The sequence below is a fragment of the Leptodactylus fuscus genome, unplaced genomic scaffold (genome assembly GCF_031893055.1).
Source record: "Leptodactylus fuscus isolate aLepFus1 unplaced genomic scaffold, aLepFus1.hap2 HAP2_SCAFFOLD_104, whole genome shotgun sequence".
Taxonomy (NCBI): Eukaryota; Metazoa; Chordata; class Amphibia; order Anura; family Leptodactylidae; genus Leptodactylus; species Leptodactylus fuscus.
In genome coordinates, this window is record NW_027439858.1 from 12676 (window position 1) to 30000 (window position 17325).

General features: G+C 46.8%; 1 protein-coding gene across 1 annotated transcript in view; it reads left to right on the top strand.

Annotated features, from left to right (window-relative positions):
• Positions 1-16397: 16397 nt before the first annotated feature.
• LOC142186460 (PHD finger protein 23A-like) overlaps positions 16398-17325 on the top strand; it is a 24572-nt gene continuing 23644 nt past the window's right edge. The window contains exon 1 of the mRNA XM_075261293.1: positions 16398-16559. Coding sequence (XP_075117394.1) covers positions 16523-16559 — 37 coding nt within the window. The 5' untranslated portion in view covers positions 16398-16522. The remainder of the gene's footprint in view (positions 16560-17325) is intronic.

Consider the following 17325-nt stretch of genomic DNA (forward strand, 5'->3'; position numbering starts at 1 on the left):
TAAGTGGGGCAGATCGAAGACTGCAGGTCCTACAAGATGTATAAGTGGGGCAGATAGAAGACTGCAGGTCCTAAGAGATGTATAAGTGGGGAAGATAGAAGACTGCAGGTCCTATAAGATGTATAAGTGGGGTAGATAGAAGACTGCAGGTCCCACAAGATGTATAAGTGGAGCAGATAGAAGACTGCAGGTCCTACGAGATGTATAAGTGGGGCAGATAGAAGACTGCAGGTCCTAAAAAATGTATAAGTGGGGAAGATAGAAGACTGCAGGTCCTAAGAGATGTATAAGTGGAGCAGATAGAAGACTGCAGGTCCTAAGAGATGTATAAGTGGGGCAGATAGAAGACTGCAGGTCCTAAAAGATGTATAAGTGGAGCAGATAGAAGACTGCAGGTCCTAAGAGATGTGTAAGTGGGGCAGATAGAAGACTGCAGGTCCTAAAAGATGTATAAGTGGAGCAGATAGAAGACTGCAGGTCCTACAAGATGTATAAGTGGGGTAGATAGAAGACTGCAGGTCCTATAAGATGTATAAGTGGGGCAGATAGAAGACTGCAGGTCCTATAAGATGTGTAAGTGGAGCAGATAGAAGACTGCAGGTCCTACAATATGTATAAGTGGGGTAGATAGAAGACTGCAGGTCCTAAAAGATGTATAAGTGGGGCAGATAGAAGACTGCAGGTCCTAAAAGATGTATAAGTGGAGCAGATAGAAGACTGCAGGTCCTAAAAGATGTATAAGTGGGGCAGATAGAAGACTGCAGGTCCTAAAAAATGTATAAGTGGGGAAGATAGAAGACTGCAGGTCCTACAAGATGTATAAGTGGGGCAGATAGAAGACTGCAGGTCCTACAAGATGTATAAGTGGAGCAGATAGAAGACTGCAGGTCCTACAAGATGTATAAGTGGGGCAGATAGAAGACTGCAGGTCCTACAAGATGTATAAGTGGAGCAGATAGAAGACTGCAGGTCCTACAAGATGTATAAGTGGGGCAGATAGAAGACTGCAGGTCCTACAAGATGTATAAGTGGAGCAGATAGAAGACTGCAGGTCCTACAAGATGTATAAGTGGGGCAGATAGAAGACTGCAGGTCCTACAACATGTATAAGTGGGGTAGCTAGAAGACTGCAGGTCCTAAGAGATGTATAAGTGGGGCAGATAGAAGACTGCAGGTCCTACAAGATGTATAAGTGGGGCAGATAGAAGACCGCAGGTCCTAAGAGATGTATAAGTGGGGCAGATCGAAGACTGCAGGTCCTACAAGATGTATAAGTGGGGCAGATAGAAGACTGCAGGTCCTAAGAGATGTATAAGTGGGGCAGATAGAAGACTGCAGGTCCTATAAGATGTATAAGTGGGGTAGATAGAAGACTGCAGGTCCTACAAGATGTATAAGTGGGGCAGATAGAAGACTGCAGGTCCTACAAGATGTATAAGTGGGGCAGATAGAAGACTGCAGGTCCTACAAGATGTATAAGTGGGGCAGATAGATGACTGCAGGTCCTAAAAGATGTATAAGTGGGGCAGATAGAAGACTGCAGGTCCTACAAGATGTATAAGAGGGGCAGATAGAAGACTGCAGGTCCTACAAGATGTATAAGTGGGGCAGATAGAAGACTGCAGGTCCTACAAGATGTATAAGTGGGGTAGATAGAAGACTGCAGGTCCTACAAGATGTATAAGTGGGGCAGATAGAAGACTGCAGTTCCTACAAGATGTATAAGTGGGGCAGATAGATGACTGCAGGTCCTAAGAGATGTATAAGTGGAGCAGATAGAAGACTGCAGGTCCTACAAGATGTATAAGTGGGGTAGATAGAAGACTGCAGGTCCTAAGAGATGTATAAGTGGGGCAGATAGAAGACTGCAGGTCCTAAAAGATGTATAAGTGGGGCAGATAGAAGACTGCAGGTCCTACAAGATGTATAAGTGGGGTAGATAGAAGACTGCAGGTCCTATAAGATGTATAAGTGGGGCAGATAGAAGACTGCAGGTCCTAAGAGATGTATAAGTGGGGCAGATAGAAGACTGCAGGTCCTAAAAGATGTATAAGTGGAGCAGATAGAAGACTGCAGGTCCTACAAGATGTATAAGTGGGGTAGATAGAAGACTGCAGGTCCTAAGAGATGTATAAGTGGGGAAGATAGAAGACTGCAGGTCCTAAAAGATGTATAAGTGGGGCAGATAGAAGACTGCAGGTCCTACAAGATGTATAAGTGGAGCAGATAGAAGACTGCAGGTCCTATAAGATGTATAAGTGGGGTAGATAGAAGACTGCAGGTCCTACAAGATGTATAAGTGGGGCAGATAGAAGACTGCAGGTCCTATAAGATGTATAAGTGGGGTAGATAGAAGACTGCAGGTCCTACAAGATGTATAAGTGGGGTAGATAGAAGACTGCAGGTCCTATAAGATGTATAAGTGGGGTAGATAGAAGACTGCAGGTCCTACAAGATGTATAAGTGGGGCAGATAGAAGACTGCAGGTCCTAAAAGATGTATTAGTGGGGCAGATAGAAGACTGCAGGTCCTACAAGATGTATAAGAGGGGCAGATAGAAGACTGCAGGTCCTACAATCACACACTCCTCTCCGCCCGCACCATCATTCACATCCTTTGTATTATTTAGATTGTTCTAATCTCAATCATATTATTTGTTATATAAAGTGAGTTTGAGCAGAAGGCTGAAACCCTCGAGTATATCTGCCATGTATATATATATATACGGTGTACATGCAGATGTGCCCATTATTGTATATAAAAAATAGAAAAACACCGAGCACACTTTATAGTGTAGATAGTCTATTCACCTTTTTGGATAATTGTAATGAATGTATCAGAGCTGGTGGCCTCTCACCTGGTTTGGTTGTGACAGCGTTCACAACTCCGTACTAAGGTGTATATGATAGCAGGTATGGGGAGCAGCACGTCTCAAAGGCACCAGTTGTGTCAACCGGGGAAACAGCAGAGGAATAGGGCAGGACGGCGCTCACAGGTCCAATAGATTTTATTAATTGCAATTCTTCTTATTAATAAAATCTATTGGACCTGTGAGCGCCGTCCTGCCCTTTTCCTCCATTATTGTTGTCACGGGATGGTTAGAGTCTATACTATAGGCAATGTGTAATATATATTTCATGTGGAATGTATTCTCTAACCTGTTGTATACATCAATGTGTAGTTGGCTGATTAGGGTCTAGTGTGTTAGCACATTGTATGCAAATACCTCTAACTAGTGAGGACCAGTGAGGACAATGGGTGGAGATAATCTGATCAGTGTCTCCAAGAAGATGTTGGATGGTGCATTGTCCATAGTAGACAGGGAGTCTGCTCTCCTTGGTATAGGTGAGGGGGGAAGGATCTGTGACTCAGCCCTTCCCACCCCCAGATATAGGAAGTAACAGTTTAGTATATAGTTGTAGCTGGAGTTAGTATGTGTTAGCCGGCCTGTGCACAGCTCTGCAGAGAGCCAGAATTTAGTTACAGGACCAAGGAACCAAAGTTATCATTGGATTGTGACTTCTGTGGACTTATTGTTATTACGGTTGATGTGACCGCCGCCGGCTACTAACTTTGTGGATTACAATAAATTGCTGTTGTCTCCCGACCTCTTGCGTCCGTGTTGATTCAAAAGACCTTCCGGAGGAAGACGTATACCTTTGCTCCGTGACAATTGTATTTAAGAGGGCTGGTATATATAGCAATATATACACTCACCGGCCACTTTATTAGGTACCCCATGCTAGTAACGGGTTGGACCCCCTTTTGCCTTCAGAACTTCCTCAATTCTTGGTGGCATAGATACAACAAGGTGCTGGAAGCATTCCTCAGAGATTTTGCTCCATATTGACATGATGGCGGCATCACACAGTTGCAGTCGCAGATTTGTCGGCTGCACATCCATGATGCGAATCTCCCGTTCCACCACATCCCAAAGATGCTCCTCTATTGGATTGAGATCTGGTGACTGTGGAGGCCATTGGAGTACAGTGAACTCATTGTCATGTTCAAGAAACCAGTCTGAGATGATTCCAGCTTTATGACATGGCATTGCATTATCCTGCTGAAAGTAGCCATCAGATGTTGGGTACATTGTGGTCATAAAGGGATGGACATGGTCAGCAACAATACTCAGGTAGGCTTTGGCGTTGCAACGATGCTCAATTGGTACCAAGGGGCCCAAAGAGTGCCAAGAAAATATTCCCCACACCATGACACCACCACCACCAGCCTGAACCGTTACCGATACAAGGCAGGATGGATCCATGCTTTCATGTTGTTGACGCCAAATTCTGACCCTACCATCCGAATGTCGCAGCAGAAATCGAGACTCATCAGACCAGGCAACGTTTTTCCAATCTTCAATTGTCCAATTTCGATGAGCTTGTGCAAATTGTAGCCTCAGTTTCCTGTTCTTAGCTGAAAGGAGTGGCCCCCGGTGTGGTCTTCTGCTGCTGTAGCCCATCTGTAGCCTCAAAGTTGGACGTACTGTGCGGCGTTCAGAGATGCTCTTCTGGCTACCTTGGTGTAACGGGTGGCTATTTGAGTCACTGTTGCCTTTCTATCAGCTGGAACCAGTCTGGCCATTCTCCTCTGACCTCTGGCATCAACAACGCATTTCCGCCCCCCACAGAACTGCCGCTCACTGGATGTTTTTTCTTTTTCGGACCATTCTCTGTAAACCCTAGAGATGGTTGTGCGTGAAAATCCCAGTAGATCAGCAGTTTCTGAAATACTCAGACCAGCCCTTCTGGCACCAACAACCATGCCACGTTCAAAGGCACTCAAATCACCTTTCTTCCGCATACTGATGCTCGGTTTGAACTGCAGGAGATTGTCTTGACCATGTCTACATGCCTAAATGCACTGAGTTGCCGCCATGTGATTGGCTGATTAGAAATTAAGTGTTAACGAGCAGTTGGACAGGTGTACCTAATAAAGTGGCCGGTGAGTGTATATAGGACAGGTGTAGGAAAGGTATAGGACATATATAGGACAGGTGTAGGAAAGGTATAGGACAGGTGTAGGAAAGGTATAGGACATATATAGGACAGGTGTAGGGAAGGTATAGGACAAATATAGGACCTGCTCTATATTCCACAGCTCAATTTATCCTGGACACACAGCCGCAAAAACAGGATCTATGTGTATGGGCCCATTGACATGTACAGGACCAATTGTAGATAAAAGTCTGGCCCTGTGCATGACAGTTTAGTAACTCCATGCGCCTCTTATTAATAGCAATTAACCCCATCATGTCCATCCCTTAATGAGAATAGTAAGTAAAGGAAGGGACCTGTGTTTTTTACTTGCACTTTGCTAGCAGCTTCCTCTCCTTCATGGGGAATCTTTGCAGAGTGCAGACGGCAGGAGCTATCACTATAGCAGGCAGAGACCTGAGCGATTAAGCTCCACCCCCTGGAGTGTAGTGACTATGTTTGTGGAAAATTTCAGCCAAATCGGTCGAGCGGGTTTTGCGTGATTGAGGAACAAACATCCGAACATCCAAAGTCACAAACCTACAAACATCCAAACTCACAAACTTTCACCTTTATAATATTAATAGGATATAAATCAAAACAAATGGGCTTTATTGGCACGTCCGAATGGATATTTGGCATTGCCAAAGCTAGTAAAGTGTGTGTGTGTGTGTGTGGGAGTTGGAGTCGAGGGGGAGAGTATGGGGGGGGGGGCTGATTTGGGGTATAACAGTCCGTGGAGTCTCATCTTCCTCTTAGTTGGTGACCGCTATATGGGGGGGGGGGGGCGGGTGTATTGGGATAAATATAACAGTCGGTGGAGTCTCATCTTCCTCTTCGTTGGTGACTGCTATATGGGGGGGGGGGGCAGGTGTATTGGGATAAATATAACAGTCCGTGGAGTCTCATCTTCCTCTGGTTTGGTGACAGCTGGACACGTATTGGGCAGCGATCTCCACAGTGGCCTCTTCTTCTCCCAGTAGGATGTAGAGTTTCCTCTTCTCCCAGTCTGGGATGTGGGCAGAGAGTCTTTGGTAGTAGCCGGCCCTCACAGCTGAGTATTTGGTGCAGTGTAGCAGGAAGTGGGTCTGGTCTTCTAGGGCCCCCTGGTCACAGTGCTGGCACAGTCTCTTCTCCCGTGGCTTGTACGTCTGCCTGTATCGCCCCGTCTCTATCTCTAGGTTGTGGGCGCTCAGTCTGTACCGGCTCAGGGTCTGTTTGTGTTTGGGGTGGCGTATTCTCTCCAGGTAGGTGGCCATGGTGTAGTCCCTTTGTAGGGATTGGTACACGGTGAGTTTCTTGGAGTTATCTATTGCGCTTCTCCATTCCTCGATAAGATAAGATAATCCTTTAATAGTCCCACAGTGGGGAAATTTCAGTATGTTTCAGCTGCATAGTAATACAGATACATGGTAATACACAGTAAATATTGCAGAAGTAGTAGACACACATATGCTGAGAAAGATATACTAGGAGTCCATAGCAGCTTAGGAACAGAGAAGAGAGAAGGAGGACATTCATAATCATTAGTTCTCTGTGCGTAGTGATCTTCGCTTGGTCTGATGTAAATTATACAGCATGGTCGCGGTTGTAAGGAAGGACCTGCGATAGCGCTCCTTCTCACACTTGGGGTGAAGCAGACGGTCACTTACAGTGCTGCCAAGTCCCATCAGGGTCCCATACATGGGGTGGGATTTGTTCTCCCGCATGGAGGTCACCACGGACAGTGTCCTTCTGTCACCCACCACCTGTACTGGGTCCAAGGGGCTCCCCAGGACAGAGCTGGCCCTCCTGATCAGCCTGTCAAGTCTATTTCTGTCCCTGGTTTATATACTGCTCCCCCAGCAGGCTACACCGAAAAAGATGGCTGAGGCAACCACAGAGTTGAAGAAGGCCCTAAGAAGTGTCCCCTGGACTCCGAAGGCCCCTCAGCCTCCTGAGCAGGTAGAGTCTGCTGTGGCCCTTTCTGTGCAGCGCCTCCAGGTGATCAGCCCAGTCTAGTTTATTATTGAGGAGCACACCCAGATACTTATAGGTCCTGACTATCTCAGTACATGTTCCTTGGATCTCCACCGGGGTCGGAGCACTCCTCCGTTTCCCAAAGTCCACCACCATCTCCTTGGTCTTCCCAGCATTAATCCTGAGCTGGTTCCGCTGGCACCATTCAACAAAATCCCGATTTAAGTCTCTGTATTCCCTATCGTCGCCATCAGTGATAAGGCCTACTATAGCAGAGTCATCGGAGTACTTCTGTAAGTAACAGCTGGAGGAGTTGTACCGCTCTCTGTCTCTCTCAATGACTCTCAATTTGAGCCTTGTTCAGGGCATGTTGGGGGTTTTGGCTTGGCAGATGGCTGATGCTTGGTTGGGGGGGGTATCATTTTTTCTCGGGGCTCTGTGGCTCAGCCAGGCTTGGTGGTGGTAAGAGCCAGGACTGCTGCCCTGTATGTGGGTCCAGAATGATAGCGCCCTCTTCTGTATGGTGAGCCATAGGGGGAGTCTGCCTATGTCACAATACCCTTACTAGTAGTCTAGAGACCAATGGCTGGGAACAGGGAGTAGAACAATAGCAATGCACAGATAGACTTACAGTTTGTTCAATGGAAGGCAGGGAGGCTTGGCCGGAAGCAGCGGTCCTATTATCAGCAGGAGGGCTTGCTGGAAGCAGTGGTTCCACGGCTCCTATGGACCAGGTGGATGGCAAGTCTTTGGTAGCAGGAGGACTTGCTGGGGGTAGTAGTTACAGGTAGCAACCAACTTGGCAGGTGAATAACTAACTTGGAACAGTCAGTAGAGCTTGAGGAACTTGGTAGAAGACAGGCTTCAGGAACCAATACTCAGGCAACTTGGGTAATCACAACACACATGCTAAATAGTCAAGAATCAGGAAACCAGGGTAAGTCACAGGCAGGAAACACCAAAAACTCCATCTTGACTGCTGGCAAAAAAAAGAGTTTAACAAAACAAGATCCTGACAGCCTAGCTCTGCCCTGCAGGCCATGTTGGTGGTGTTGCGATGGACATGTAGCAGGTATTTGCAGAACTCCAGGTGGAAGTTCTCTGTTGGGCTGGAATCCCACTTTGACTGGTCTGGGTAGGTGGCTGGGCCCCAAACCTCACTGCCATAGAGAAGGATCGGAGAGATGACTGCGTCAAATATCTTCAGCCAGACCCTGACCAGTGGTTTGAGGTGGTACAGTTGTCTTCTGATGGCGTAGAAGGTTCTGCAGGCTTTTGCTTTCAGGGTTTCTATTGCTGCTTTGAAGCTTCCTGATTGGCTGAGCTCCAGCCCCAGGTAGGTGTAGCTGTTGGTTTTCTCCAGTGTGGAGCCGTTCAGTGTGAATTGTGAGGTGGTGGAGGCTTTATTGTGGCCCTTCTTCTGAAATACCATGACTTTGGTCTTCTTCTGGTTGATGGGTAGGGCCCATGTGATGCTGAATTTTTCCAGCACTGACAGGCTTTCTTGGAGGTCTTTCTCGGTGGGGGCCAGGAGTAGGAGGTCATCGGCGTATAGCAGGAACTTCACCTCTCGATTGTTCAGGGTGAGGCCTGGGGTTGGTGAGGCCTCCAGGGCTGTAGCCAGTTCATTGATGTAGATGTTGAAGAGCGTTGGGCTCAGGCTACAGCCTTGTCTGACCCCTCGGGCCTGTTGGAAGTATGCGGTCCTTTTCCCATTCACCTTCACACTGCACTGGTTTCCGGTGTAGGAGCTCTTGACGTCGTACGTTCTTCCTCCTATTCCACTCTCTAGGAGTTTTAGGAGTAGGCCTGGGTACCATACTGAGTCGAACGCCTTCTTAAAGTCTACGAAGCAGGCGAATATCTTGCCTCTTCTGGTGTTGTGGACGTGCGTCTTGATGAGGCTGTGCAGGGTGTAGATATGGTCTGTGGTGCGGTGGTTTGGCATGAACCCTGCTTGGCTCTTGCTGAGGACCCCGTGTTGTGTGAGGAAGGTGAGGATTCTGTTATTGATGATGCTGTTGAACAGTTTCCCCAGCTATGTGCTGCTGACGCAGATCCCTCTGTAGTTGTTGGGGTCATATTGGTCCCCATTCTTGTAGATGGGGGTTATGAGCCCTTTGTTCCAGTCTTCGGGGAAGTGTCCAGCGTTGAGCACGAGCGTGAATAGCTTTGCCAGTGCCGCGTGTATTGCTGGAGGGCTGTATTTGATCATCTCTGGTAGGATGCCGTCAGGGCCACTGGCCTTTTTGCCTTTCAGCAGGGCAATTCTTTCCTGTATATCTTTTATGGTGATTGGTGAGTCCAGAGGGTTCTGGAATTTTCTCCATGTCCCTCAGTTTGGTGATTATCTGTTGCTGTTCTGGAGTTAGTTCTTCTTCTGGGATGTTTTTGTAGAGACCTCTGAAGTAGTTGAGCCAGATATTGCCATTTTGGATGTGGAGAGAGTTTTTCTTGGGCTTTGTGCCCATGTGGTGCCAGGTCTCCCAGAATGAGCTGTCCTGGAGGGAGTCCTCTAGTTGCTGTATTTTGCGGGAGAGGTCCCTCTGTTTCTTCTCTCTGAGGGTGCCCTTGTATTGCTTGCATAGATTGTTGTAGGCTTCCCCCGTCTCTCTGTTGTTGGGGTCTCTGTGTTTCTGGTTGGAGGCTGCCCTTAGAGAACGGCGTAGAGCCTTGCAGTCGCTGTCAAACCATTTGTGAGACTGTTTGTTAGTCGGTCTCTTGGGCTTTGTCTGTTTCAGGCCTGCTAGTTCTGCCGTGGTGTACAAGATGTTATTGAAGTCCTTCACTGCTCGGGTGACCCCTTGTTGGTCTGGCTGGTAGGAACTCATATAGAAGTTTGTGAGCAGTTTCTTGATTTCGTGTGGGTTAGCCACGTTGGTGTATTCGGTGGCCCAGAGGACGCAGATCCGAGTTGAACACATACGCGGCTGAAGCAAGGAGCTGACATAGGTCAGCTCCTCGCTTCGCCACTGCCTTGTAGACGCGATGTCATGACGTCACATCGCGTCTACAACTGTGCGCCAGTGAGAGAGAGAGAGGCGCGCAGAGTGCAGCGGGAGAATGAGGAGAAGGTAAGTTTAATGTGGAGGTGGAACGTGAAACTGGGGGCTGATGAAGGAGAGGACGGCATGACATTGGGGGCAGAGATGTGGGGACATGAATCTGGGGGCAGAGATGGGAGATGGGGGGACATGAATCTGGGGGCAGAGATGGGAGGACATGAATCTGGGGGCAGAGATGGAGGGGACATGAATCTGGGGGCAGAGATGGAGGGGACATGAATCTGGGGGCAGAGATGTGGGGACATGAATCTGGGGGCAGAGATGGAGGGGACATGAATCTGGGGGCAGAGATGGAAGGGGGACATGAATCTGGGGGCAGAGATGGAGGGACATGAATCTGGGGGCAGAGATGGGGGGGACATGAATCTGGGGGCAGAGATGGGGGGGACATGAATCTGGGGGCAGAGATGGAGGGGACATGAATCTGGGGGCAGAGATGGAAGGGGGACATGAATCTGGGGCAGAGATGGGGGGGACATGAATCTGGGGGCAGAGATGGAAGGGGGACATGAATCTGGGGGCAGAGATGGAGGGGACATGAATCTGGGGACAGAGATGGAGGGGACATGAATCTGGGGGCAGAGATGGGGGGACATGAATCTGGGGGCAGAGATGGAGTGGACATGAATCTGGGGGCAGAGATGGAGGGGACATGAATCTGGGGGCAGAGATTGGGGGGACATGAATCTGGGGGCAGAGATGGAGGGGACATGAATCTGGGGGCAGAGGTGGGGGGGACATGAATCTGGAGGCAGAGGTGGGGGGGACATGAATCTGGGGGCAGAGATGGGGGACATGAATCTGGGGGGCAGAGATGGAGGGACATGAATCTGGGGGAGAGATAGAGGGGGGATATATAATTTACAGATGACTGTAGGAGGATTATTCTGTGTGCGGGCACATGAAAAATTAATGAGAATGGGCGGAATCAACACAAAAGTGGGTGGGGCTAAATTTGCCGCGGCGCGCTACACATTTTCTCATTCTTTCGGTTCTTCAAAAGTTGGGAAGTATGTATACACACGATATACCCATATATACACACCCCATACACACACTGTATACACATATATACACACCCCATGTACACACATATACACACCCCGTATACACACTATATACACACCCCATGTACACACATATACACACCCCGTATACACACTATATACACATATATACACACCCCGTATACACATATATACACACCTCATATACACACTGTATACACACTATATATACACACTGTATACACATATATACATTACCCATATATACACACCCCATACACACACTGTATACACATATATACACACCCCATGTACACACATATACACACCCCGTATACACACTATATACACACCCCATGTACACACATATACACACCCCGTATACACACTATATACACATATATACACACCCCGTATACACATATATACACACCTCATATACACACTGTATACACACTATATATACACACTGTATACACATATATACATTACCCATATATACACACCCCATGTACACACTGTATACACATATATACACACCCCGTATACACACTATATACACATCCCATATACACACTATATACACCCCGTATACACACTATATACACATCCCATATACACACCCTGTATACACACTATATACACATCCCGTATACACACTGTATACACATATATACACACCCTGTATACACACTGTATACACATATATACACACCCCGTATACACACTGTATACACATATATACACACCCCATATACACACTGTATACACATATATACACACTGTATACACATATATACACACCCCATATACATATATACACACCCCATATACATATATACACACCCCATATACACACTGTATACACATATATACACACACTGTATACACATATATACACACCCCGTATACACACTGTATACACATATATACACACCCCATATACATATATACACACCCCACATACACACTGTATACACATATATACACACACTGTATACACATATATACACACTGTATACACATATATACACACCCCGTATACACACTGTATACACATATATACACACCCCATATACACACTGTATACACATATATACACACACTGTATACACATATATACACACTGTATACACATATATACACACCCCGTATACACACTGTATACACATATATACACACCCCATATACATATATACACACCCCACATACACACTGTATACACATATATACACACTGTATACACATATATACACACCCCGTATACACATATATACACACCCCATATACACATATATACACACACTGTATACACATATATACACACCCCATATACATATATACACACCCCATGTACACACTGTATACACATATATACACACCCCATATACATATATACACACCCCATATACACACTGTATACACATATATACACACACTGTATACACATATATACACACCCCGTATACACACTGTATACACATATATACACACCCCGTATACACACTGTATACACATATATACACACCCCGTATACACACTGTATACACATATATACACACCCCATATACATATATACACACCCCACATACACACTGTATACACATATATACACACTGTATACACATATATACACACCCCGTATACACATATATACACACCCCATATACACATATATACACACACTGTATACACATATATACACACCCCATATACATATATACACACCCCATGTACACACTGTATACACATATATACACACCCCATATACATATATACACACCCCATATACACACTGTATACACATATATACACACACTGTATACACATATATACACACCCCGTATACACACTGTATACACATATATACTGTCACGGGATGGTTAGAGTCTATACTATAGGCAATGTGTAATATATATTTCATGTGGAATGTATTCTCTAACCTGTTGTAAACATCAGTGTGTAGTTGGCTGATTCGGGTCTAGTGTGTTAGCACATTGTATGCAAATACCTCTAACTAGTGAGGACAATGGGTGGAGATAATCTGATCAGTGTCTCCAAGAAGATGTTGGATGGTGCATTGTCCATAGTAGACAGGGAGTCTGCTCTCCTTGGTATAGGTGAGGGGGGAAGGATCTGTGACTCAGCCCTTCCCACCCACAGATAGAGGAAGTAACAGTTTAGTATATAGTATATAGCTTGCAGTTAGTATGTGTTAGCCGGCCTGTGCACAGCTCTGCAGAGAGCCAGAATTTAGTTACAGGACCAAGGAACCAAAGCTATCATTGGATTGTGACTTCTGTGGACTTATTGTTATTACGGTTGATGTGACCGCCGCCGGCTACTAACTTTGTGGATTACAATAAATTGCTGTTGTCTCCTGACCTCTTGCGTCCGTGTTGATTCAAAAGACCTTCCGGAGGAAGACGTATACCTTTGCTCCGTGACAACTGGTGGCAGCAGTGGGATCAACAGCGGATAGCGAGATGGACTACAGCAGCCCAGCGATTAATGGAGCCACAACCTCAGAATACAGGAACTGGACTATGGCAAGTCTACAAGTAAGGGCCCGGGAACTAAACCTGAGTTACCAGGGAAGAACGAAAGAGCAACTGATCGAGGCACTGGAGGAGATGACCCTGCAAAGCGACCATGAGGAGGGCTGCCCCCAGGAGACAGTAGAGATACAGGAGTGGCAGGTACAGACCCAAAAGAGCAGATGGGTTGTTTTGTATGAGGAGGAATTGGCAGTGCTGGGGCTAGGAGCAACTGCAGAGCAAAGGAGTAGAGCATTACAGAGGGCTCAGGAAACGGAGAAGGAGGAACAGAGAATGGCGCATGAAAAGGAAAGAATGGCGCATGAAATGCGAATGGCTGAGATAACTATGAGGAATTATAATCAAACGTCGACCCCCAGCCCAACAGTGAGAGAACCACCATATGTCTCCCATAAACACTTCAAGACCTTTGAGGAAGCGGCTGGGGATGTTGATGGATATTTTCAGGACTTCGAACACCAGTGCCGCCTGATGGAAGTCCCAGAGAAGGATTGGGTCCGGTATCTGGTGGGGCACCTACGAGATGGGGCTGCGGAAGCTCTCAGAGCCATGGACCCTAGTGATCAGCGGGACTATGAGGCCATTAAAAGAGCGGTGCAGAAGTATTATGCAGTCACTCCAGAGACCTACCGAGTTCAGTTCCGCTCTTTGTCTTACAATGGGGGAAGCTCCTTCCACATGTTCGCCCACAAGTTGAAGCAAGCATGCAAGCGCTGGCTAGAAGGAGAGGAGGCTGTCACAGTCGATAAGATCCTCCAAGTCATACTTAAGGAACAGTTCTTTTCCCAGTGCCCCGCTGAGATCCGTGAGTGGGTGCTGGAACGGAACCCAGCCACAGTTGAGCAAGCTGCTTCTCTTGCAGATGAGGGCCTGACCATCAAGCCGCAGTGGAAGAGGTTGTTTGCAGAGGAGCGGAAAACTACCACAGTCCGCCAGACACCCTTCAGCCAGCCACCCACCTTTCGTGCCCGGCCTCAGGATTACAATTTCCCCTCTACCCTTGCCCCAGCCCATCGGCCTCCAGCTATGAACAACCCTGTCCCTAGACAACGACCTACTGGAAGAATGCTAGAGCGCAGATGTTTTGGGTGCGGGCGGCCTGGACATTTGCAAGCTAGTTGCCCTGTTAACATGGGGGCACGGGCCACCGTGGCATCCCGGCCTATTCACTACCTGGGAACCACTCCTAGGACAGAAAGTTTGGCCCCATTTCCAGATGACTCCATGAATGACACATCTGTTCCACCTCCAGGGGTCTATGGGATTCAGCCTTCCGCCACACATCCCGCAAACCTTCAGAGGAAGCACTTGCAGGAGGTCCTACTGGATGGCCGAACAGTTGTTGGATTCCGGGACTCGGGAGCTTTCCTAACGGTAGCGGACCCCCGAGTTGTGCGACCCGAGGCCCTAGAGGAGGGTCCTGGCATTTCTATCAAGTTGGCAGGGGGTACTCAAAGACGTATTCCTAAAGCTACCGTGGAACTCGACTATGGTTATGGACCAAAACGATGCACAATTGGTGTGATGAGCGGGCTGCCGGCCGATGTTCTGTTAGGCAACGATGTTGGAAATCTACAGTGCCACTTTGTGGGAGCAGTGACCCGAAGCCAAGCTCAGGGAGAAGCCAACATGGATCCACCGGATTTTCTGACAGATGCCAGCCCTTCAACCCTACAACTTTACCATTCAGTACCGCCGAGGGAACCAACACCAGAACGCGGATGGGTTATCCCGGCAGGAGGACATATGAGCTATAGAGACTGATGTGCATTCCCCAATTTACCTGTGTAGGCCAATTGTGTCATGCACATGTTTTGAGAGGGGGAGGGGTTGTCACGGGATGGTTAGAGTCTATACTATAGGCAATGTGTAATATATATTTCATGTGGAATGTATTCTCTAACCTGTTGTAAACATCAGTGTGTAGTTGGCTGATTCGGGTCTAGTGTGTTAGCACATTGTATGCAAATACCTCTAACTAGTGAGGACCAGTGAGGACAATGGGTGGAGATAATCTGATCAGTGTCTCCAAGAAGATGTTGGACTGTGCATTGTTCAAAAGAGACAGGGAGTCTGCTCTCCTTGGCATAGGTGAGGGGGGAAGGATCTGTGACTCAGCCCTTCCCACCCACAGATATAGGAAGTAACAGTTTAGTATATAGTTGGAGCTGGAGTTAGTATGTGTTAGCCGGCCTGTGCACAGCTCTGCAGAGAGCCAGGATTTAGTTACAGGACCATGGAACCAAAGCTATCATTGAGTTGTGACTTCTGTGGACTTATTGTTATTACGGTTGATGTGACCGCCGCCGGCTACTAACTTTGTGGATTACAATAAATTGCTGTTGTCTCCCGACCTCTTGCGTCCCTGTTGATTCAAAAGACCATCCGGAGGAAGACGTATACCTTTGCTCCGTGACATATACACACCCCGTATACACACTGTATACACATATATACACACCCCACATACATATAGACTCTAACAGAACTTATTTCTGTCTTTTTTCGCTCTTATAAACCATTTCGGCCACGGCCACAGACCCCATGAAATGCGCATGCGCGAACTCGGCAAGGCGAGCGTAGCTATGGGCTCACGTGACCACTGTCGTAAACTACCGCTTTCCTGTCACCTCGTTACGCATGCGCTCTTCCCGACTATGTCACATGTCGTAGAATTGACGATCCTGCCGCAATGACTTGTGGGGATGTTGGCGCTTGGGCCGCAATGCCTGCCGGCTGTTGTAGTTCTGTAAGACATGGACGCGGAGCTGAGAGAGCGCTGAGGCCGCTAGGATGGACTACAAGTGCCGGCATGCAGTGCGCTCCCGGCAGACTACGGCTCCCAGGCTGCTGTGCGAGAGCGGGCGGCTGCCTAGTGACGGAGATCGGGGTGCTTGTGCCTCAGGGCCCCGGTTCGGGAGACTTGGGCCCTTTTGGGGCTCTCATATGTGAAGATGTTGGAAACTACAATGGGTGAACCAAGTACTGAAGGTACCGTACACTAAGACGGCGTGTGTGTATGGAGACTGAGGAGATAGATGTACATATATATATATATTATATGGAGACTGAGGGGAGAGGTGTATATATATGTATTATATGGAGACTGAGGGGAGAGGTGTATATATATATTATATGGAGACTGAGGAGAGAGGTGTATATATATATTATATGGAGACTGAGGAGAGAGGTGTATATATATATATATATATATTATATGGAGACTGAGGAGAGAGGTGTATATATATATATTATATGGAGACTGAGGGGAGAGGTGTATATATATATATATATTATATGGAGACTGAGGGGAGAGGTGTATATATATATTATATGGAGACTGAGGAGAGAGGTGTATATATATATTATATGGAGACTGAGGAGAGAGGTGTATATATTATATGGAGACTGAGGAGAGAGGTGTATATATATATATATATATATATATATATATATATATATTATATGGAGACTGAGGGGAGAGGTGTATATATATATTATATGGAGACTGAGGAGAGAGGTGTATATATATATTATATGGAGACTGAGGAGAGAGGTGTATATATTATATGGAGACTGAGGAGAGAGGTGTATATATATATATATATTATATGGAGACTGAGGGGAGAGGTGTATATATATATATATTATATGGAGACTGAGGAGAGAGGTATATATATATTATATGGAGACTGAGGGGAGAGGTGTATATATATATATATATATATATTATATGGAGACTGAGGATAGAGGTGTA